The sequence below is a fragment of the Mchenga conophoros genome, linkage group LG6, assembly GCF_057382185.1.
Source record: "Mchenga conophoros isolate Kocher_MC1m ecotype Shallow Benthic linkage group LG6, M_conophoros_male_GT1.1, whole genome shotgun sequence".
Lineage (NCBI taxonomy): Eukaryota > Metazoa > Chordata > Actinopteri > Cichliformes > Cichlidae > Mchenga > Mchenga conophoros.
The window spans coordinates 18,395,284-18,403,276 of NC_140531.1; the positions used below are offsets into that span (position 1 = coordinate 18,395,284).

Genomic DNA, 7,993 nt, shown 5'->3' on the forward strand with positions numbered 1-7,993 from the left:
TTTTTCTTCCGTGGAGCCAAATGACTCACTAACGTTTCTCTGCTCAAACATTTGTGTCTGTGTTTTTGTTTGCAGTTCAACACATTTTACTTTCATAGCACATTGGGATGTAACAGCCAGAACACACTTATTGTCAGAGAAGCATTCACACAGGGCTTTGGAAAAGAGTAGACTTCTCTTCAGGAGGAAATTGAACAACGATATTATCTAATAAAAGCGATATCGCTAGCTTCCGTACATACAGATGATGTTTGGGGAAAATCCCAAAGCTCTTGACCATCTGCAGTGAAGGGATCATGCAACTCTTTTGTACTGTGCAGGGCATTATGCACAGGTTTAGTGCACGTGTAACTTTGACTCTTCTTGCACAGTTTCTGTCCTGAAGTGTTGTCTTATAGGAGGACAGCATCTTACCGTTAGGGCATGAGGGGACTGATACAATCACCAAGTAATTCTGAGTCCATTTTAATGTCTATGGGAGGCTCAGGCTGGCTTCAGACAGCACTCCCTGTAAACACCGTCAAGACACCAAATGAGAAAAAAAAAAAAATGAAGTTCATCTCATCAGAAGACTTCCAGAAACTCTGAGAACCAGTGCTATAGTGCAAGGTTGCCCACTACCATAATAAGACACTTTATATAGTTTTTTCCTCACGTTTCTCACCCACTGCCTGCTTAAAGCATTTAGTCCAGTCCCTTTATAAGAAGCTTTGGGAAATCATCCATCCCTGGCTAACATCTAAACAGAGTTGCACATTGGGCACTTATCACAATACAAGCAGCACATGGCTCATCGTTCTCAGGTTTACATCTGAAATATTCCAACACCGTTTCATAAAAGCAAAAAATAAGTTCTGGTTTGGTTAAGGATAGTTTTGAGTGCAATCACATGAAGAAATATGAATGAGATGTTAAATAACACTAACTTATATTTGTGTTATTGAGCATTTTACAATCAAACTTTTAATTTTTAACATTTTTAATTCTAATGTTGGTTTGATTAGATTTGAATATGGTTTTGTCATTTAAAAGTGCATTTTAATACACACACAGATCTCCAAAATATAAACATTTATGCTGCTCTTGACCTCTGTCAGTCTTTATGTACAGGGTGGGCCATTTATATGGATACACCGTAATAACATGGGAATGGTTGGTGATATTAAAGTCCTGTTTGTGGCACATTAGTATATGTGAGGGGGCAAACTCCTCAAGATGGGTGGTGACCATGGTGGCCAATTAGAAGTCGGCCATCTTGGATACAACTTTTGTTTTTTCAATAGGAAGAGGGCCATGTGACACATCAAACTTATTGGTAATGCCACAAGAAAAACAATGGTGTGCTTGGTTTCAACGTAACGTTATTCTTTAATGAGTTATTTACAAGTTTCTGACCACTTATAAAATGTGTTCAATGTGCTGTCCATTGTGTTGGATTGTCAATGCAACCCTCTTCTCCCACTCTTCACACACTGATAGCAACACAGCAGGAGAAATGCCAGCACAGGCATCCAGTATCTGTAGTTTCAGGTGCTGCACATCTCGTATCTTCACACCATAGACAATTGCCTTCAGATGACCCCAAAGATAAAAGTCTAAGGGGGTCAGATCGAGAGACCTTGGGGGCCATTCAACTGGCCCACGACGACCAATCCACTTTCCAGGAAACTGTTCATCTAGGAATACTCGGCCCTGGCACCCATAATGTGGTGGTGCACATTCTTGCTGGAAAAACTCAGGGAACGTGCCAGCTTCAGTGCACAAAGAGGGAAACACATCATGTAGCAATTTCAAATATCCAGTGGCCTTGATGTTTCCATTGATGAAGAATGGACCCACTATCGTTGTACCCCATATACCACACCAAACCATCACTTTTGTTGTCCAACAGTCTTGGAGGGATCCATCCAATGTGGGTTAGTGTCAGACCAATAGCGGTGGGGTTTTTTTTTGTTAACTTCACCATTCACGTTAAAGTTTGCCTCATCACTGAACAAAATCTTCTGCATGAACTGAGGGTCCTGTTCCAATTTTTGTTTTGCCAATTCTGCAAATTCTGTGCGCCGATCTGGGTCATCCTCGTTGAGATGCTGCAGTAGCTGGAGTTTGTAAGGGTGCCATTTGTGAGTAGCTAATATCTGCCGAAGGGATGATCGGCTAGTGCCACTCTTCAGTGACATGCGGTGAGTGCTACGCTGTGGGCTCTTGCTGAATGAAGCTAGGACAGCCACTGATGTTTCTTCATTAGTGACAGTTTTCTTGCGTCCACATTTTGGCAAATCCAACACTGAACCAGTTTGCTAACTGTAGCATGGGAGATGGGTGGTCTCGTAGATGTCTTGCATTGAAATCTGCTGCATTGACCCGGTTACTGCGTTCACCAGATAACACAATTTCGATCCGCTCCTCACATGTTAACCTCTTCAACATGTCAATGGCTGCGAACAAAGAGAAACTTGTAAATAACTCATGAAAAAATAAAGTTGCGTTGAAACCAAGCACACCATTGTTTTTCTTGTGACATTACCAATAAGTTTGATGTGTCACATGGCCCTCTTCCTATTGAAAAAACAAAAGTTGTATCCAAGATGGCCGACTTCTAAATGGCCACCATGGTCACCACCCATCTTGAGGAGTTTGCCCCCTCACACAGGACTTTAATATCACCAACCATTCCCATTTTATTACGGTGTATCCATATAAATGGCCCACCCTGTACAGTTTAAGGATGCTTTTCGAGCAGTGGCTGACTGCTGTGTGTTCCTTCCTGCAGTAAAACCTGCTCCACTAGAGATCAAACCAGTGCCAGAATGGGATGAGCCAAGCACACCTGTACGCTCACCAGTGACACGGTCGTTCGCTCGAGAGTAAGTACCTAAGACGTTCCTCAGCTTTTCTATAGTTCAGTGTTTGGCTAACAAATAAGGGCATGTTCACACAGCTCTTTGCAGCAAGATCATTGTCCCAGAAGACACACCGTCCCTCGCTCCCTGTTAAGAACCTTAAACATACTGCATGTGTATAGCAGCTAATGTTAAGTCTGGATTGTCCTGTTTTTTTTACTCTCTGCCACAACATGCAGTGAAAGTATATTTTTCTTTTGGTGTGAACGTGCCCTTTTGTAATAGATCCAGTTAACTAAAGATGTAGGCACTAATACTTCATGCTTTACTGTAGTCACTCTGTGACCAAAGTAGCACTGCTCATAAAACAGGATTCTGTATTATACTGAAGGAAGTCTGTTGGCTTATCTGAGACGAGGTAATTTGTGTGCTTTCGTGCTGTAGGGACTCTTCTGGCTGCAGTGGGTTTGGGCTGTTATGTCTATATTATATTTTGTGCTCACCAGAGACTGCAATTTCTGGGAAGTCAGTGTGTAAACATTGTGAATGCTGCTTAGTCCTTCTAGGTTTCCAATGCCAACGAGACCCCCGTCAGTGCATAGCACGGCCTCCAGCACTGACTCCGAGGACTCTACTGAACCGAATTACGTAGCCATGAACCCTAATATGTCCACAGATGAAGCAGTATGTAACACACAACTATACTCTGATACAGAGATTACTTTTCTCCTTTCTTTTTCTATTCACAGATAATCAAAGCTGATAATCTGATAAATGTCTTCTTTTTTTTTGTGGTGTCTGCAATCAGTTTCATCTCGTTTAAATTAAATCTGCAAACACACAAATAAACACAGCAGAAGCTTTAGTTTAAGGCAGACAGTTTGGAGGATCATACACCATGCAACTTGCAATTTTGAGCTGTAATTGCTTACTGAAACTATTAAGAAATCCCATTTCCAGTGCTCTTCTCCCTAAGCCACACATTAGTGCGGACAAATTACTGGCTGCTGCAGATGGACTCCTCGCCACTTCAACCCGTTTCTTTGCAGTTCTGCTTTTGCCCTGCTGCTCTGCTTTCTTTATGCTCCTTCTTTCTCTTCATTTACTTTTCAGGTGTTGTCTTAAATCGGAATATTGGCTATTAAGAAATGAAGTTAACGTGTCTCATTTAAAATTGACTGCTCTTTCTGAAGAATGATACTATTATATGAGCTGACTTTTCTACCTACGGGGATACTTTCTCTTACACTTTGGGTAATCGATTCACAGTTTTCCTTTTTTTTCTCCTTTCTTTTTTTTGCTGTTAATTTTTTTTTTTTACTTTCTTCCAACGTTTGCTTTGCTATCGTCTGCTGACCTCCTGAACTTTTATCAGTCTTTTTTAATTCCTTGCTTTCTTCCTAGTTTCTCATTTCTCTACCATCGTCATCCTTATTCCTGCATTTTGTTCTTAACCACCTGCTGTTTTCTCCTCCTTTTTTCTTTCATCCTTTGCAACTTTCTTCTTACTGTGTAGAGAGGAGTCCTTCTACTGCACAGTCCCCATCACCCCTGTAAAGAGGGAGGTGGAGGAACTTGACACCATAGAGGAGGTGAGCAGGGTTGCCAGGTTAGACGTGCATAGCCCGCCCTGTCATTTTTGGGTGCTATTGTGAGATGAGAAAGTACGAAGACTTTGCTGTGCAAAAACCACCTACAAGCTGTGGCTTGAATATAAAGGTTGCAGTGAATTTTCAGACGTTATCTACCATCACTTTCCTTACAGTTAGAATTTCTTAGTTTTGTGTCACCATCCTAATTCGAATTAATCTCTCCATCGTACCTGTATTTCATAATTAACACTAATTACAGGCCCAAGTTGTTGTCACTATGCCTAAAGTAGAAATTTTCTTTGTTTTAAAGGTTTGAAACTATTATTAGTAATGGGACAAATTACGTGAAAAGATGGTCACTGATTGAATATGTTCATTCCTCTACAATTGCAGTAGAGGAACCCATTTGCATGAATATTTTAGACATTGTGACAACACATTGGTGCATTTGAGTATGAGCTGTGTTTCTCTGTGACTCTGCTATCAATTAAAAAATAAAATAAAAATAAATCCCTTTTCTGACTTACGCAGATCACGAAGCTCGCTCCGCCCATGAATGCTGACGGTGGGAGTAGCCCTGTGGTAAAACCAAAGGGAGACAAGCAGGTAGAATACCTGGACTTGGATCTCGATTCCGGCAAGTCTACCCCACCTAGGAAGGTAGGAATTTACCAGGGCCCATACTCCAAACCACACGTTCTAACTTAGAGGAAATTTATGGCCAAACTTTTAAGACTGACCTCATCTCTCCTCAGATGAAAAGCAACGGAACTGGCATCACAGCATCAGACGAGCGTGTCGACTATGTAGTTGTGGACCAGCAACGAACACAGGCCCTTAAGAGCACCCGGGAGGCCTGGAGCGATGGCCGCCAATTGACAGAGACAGACACCCCTTCCAAAGGACCCAAGTGACCCTGTTGTCCCAACAACACAACCCCACCACCCAACCCACTCTAAACTACCAAAACGCCACAGCTTCCACACTAATGCTGGTTCTGGTTTTCGCTTTGGAACGATCCAGCTGTCTCGTTCCAACCTAACAAGATCCCTAGTGTGTAAGAGCCAGTGGAGCGTCATAGCCACTCAACGTTGTTTAGTTTACACTGCTGTCGGGCTTAAAGGAGCGCTGTGTGTACAGCTGTAGAAAGGGGCGTGGTCCAGGAATAAGCTGTATGCAGTTTGAGAGCATGAGGAAAGACTGGACTTGTTTGCAGGATTTGACCTGAGCAGACTCACCAACTTTGAACATTCACTGCCTTCTTTCTGGATTAGTTATGTCGTCGTTCACCTTTCAGCGGCCTGTGGGCTGATCCAGAGTTAACATTTCCTAAAAATTGTAATGCTGTTTGATGTCGTTTTGAAGTGCAAGTGAGAACACTTTATAACATGATCACAGCTCTGTCAGCGCAACACTAAACGTTAGCATAGCACGTTAACGGTGTTGTGTTTTTGTTTTACGTTTTTGTTTCCCTGCTGTTTGAGCAGGGTGAAGTTACTATGGACACTGTTAGCAGCTCAGGAAACTGACCCCGAACTGTGTCTAAGGCGAACTTCAAACTGGAAAGCCAGTACGACAAAATTTCAGAGAAGCATTACTTTAGATTTTTCTTCCACTTGCGTAGGCACCTGTACTAAAATTCAAGCTTCGGATTCACTTGAGGTTTTTAATCCACTGAACATGATTCGATTTCCATTTATTCAGTAAGTGGAGATGCTTCGATCTGTTGTAATGGAAGTGCAAAGACTGTACAATAGTGTTATGTATATAAACAGGAAAAGTGTCCTTTATTTGTATGGAATATCCAGCATGTTTGACTCTAAGGTATATGGATTCTGCAGGGTAGAATCCCGTACCTGACTCGATGGTATCAGCACTTGTGATAAATGAATGAATTACTGTGAGTTTTTAAAAGAACGTGACAGGTTTTCTCTAAGTTATGCAAAGGTATCAAAGCGAGAGAGAGAGAGAAAGAGAGAGAGAAAAATCAGGTACTCTTTATGAATGCATATTAATGCAACTTTCCATTTCTAATTTATTTCTCGAGTTATTGTATCAGGTCTTGTCCATTTTTCTCTTTTTTTTTTTTTTAGCTCAGTATTGATTGATATGGAGGAACATTTGCTAAAGTCTGCTAAAATGCTTCGTTTGACAAGCGGTCAATTAGCTTCACAGGTTCATTTCTCCTTTCTCTTCCTCATTTCTCTCTCCACTTAGGTTTAATTTATTTTAAATTGAACTGGCATACAGTTTTGGGAAATTGACTGCCTCGTGCAGTCAACTTGATGCATATTTTAGAGACGGAAAGTCTTTGCCTACATACATCCCTGCTTTACTTGACTTGACTGTCGGCTCTCCCGCAGAAATCCCAAGCATGTGCTACCACGTGATTTAAAAAACAAAAACAAAAAAACAACTCATAGCTGTACATATTTTGCCATCAATTAGATTTAACATGTATCGTTTGAAAGATGTGCCTACTAAGTCATCTTCCTCCTACTTCACTCTTTCCTTTATTGCAGTCTCTTCGTGAAATGGACTGCAAAGCTGATAATGCTTTATCTTTTTTAATGAATCTCAAGAGAAATGTACATTTTAAAAGTGGACTAAATAAAATCCAGCCTCAAACCCATCTACAAGTTTCTTTTTATGTTCTTTGCACTTCTTTCTGTAATTTTTCCAGTCGTAGAATAATTAAAGAAATCATTTCTTTTACACTTAACCTGGGACCTACATATATTCTCCAGCTATGCCCTCCAAGTATGTTTAATCATTGGGATTTCTGATAAGGAAATAACATCAAGGCAGTCCTCGGTCATCTGAAACGGACACATCTCAAAACTGTCAAAACATTTTCTATCCAGTTGTGACAGTTGAAGACTTTTGAACTACTTTAAAACATAAGTAAAGCTAATCGTACATGGCAGCTGTAAAACATTTGGACTAATAAAAATTACATTCAGAGCAGAGCACTACAACTTCCTTAATTCTTTGTGGCATAAATCCAACAAAGTGCTAGAATCACTCCTCAGTGATTTTTGTGACATCATCACACAGTTCCTGCACGTCCATGATGTCAATCTCCCGTTCCACCACGAGGTGCTCTACTGGATTGACAGCTGATGACTGTGGAGGCCGTTTGAGTACAGAGAGCTCGCTGTCGTCTTCAAGAACCAGTTGTGACGCTTCTTGTGACCAACGAGGCGTTTCCGAGAACTGCAGCTCACTGGGTATTGTCTCCTTTTCAGACCATTCTCTTTAAACCAAAAACATGGTTGTGTGGGGAAAATCTGTCTGACACCAACATCTGTGGCATCCTTAAATGACCTAAACTATATATAGATATAATAATTGTATGACAGAGTCAAGTTTCATATCACTTGTGCATCTTTGATTTGTGGACTGCTAAAACATTTAAACCACAACTGAGAGATTCTGTTTATTCATGGCAAACCTTGGTTTAAAACTCATAAAGATGTTTAACTAAGACAGGGAACCGGCATCCTAATTGTAATCCAGGTTTTATAATCTGCTTTAAAGGATAATTAAGTCCATTTG

General features: G+C 40.9%; 1 protein-coding gene across 11 annotated transcripts in view; it reads left to right on the forward strand.

Moving 5' to 3' along the window:
• The window catches only part of gab1 (GRB2-associated binding protein 1), a 58,716-nt gene extending 51,649 nt beyond the window's left edge, over nt 1-7,067 (forward strand). For 9 of the 11 annotated variants that reach the window (XM_085276585.1, XM_085276587.1, XM_085276588.1 and 6 more), the window contains 4 exons: nt 2,774-2,867; nt 3,401-3,527; nt 4,967-5,095; nt 5,191-7,067. In XM_085276585.1, coding sequence (XP_085132711.1) covers nt 2,774-2,867; nt 3,401-3,527; nt 4,967-5,095; nt 5,191-5,349 — 509 coding nt within the window. In that variant the 3' untranslated portion in view covers nt 5,350-7,067. Of the gene's footprint in view, nt 1-2,773; nt 2,868-3,400; nt 3,528-4,359; nt 4,436-4,966; nt 5,096-5,190 lie in introns of all 11 variants that reach the window. The other 2 variants (XM_085276586.1, XM_085276589.1) reach the window with 1 other exon arrangement.
• Nucleotides 7,068-7,993: the final 926 nt, after the last annotated feature.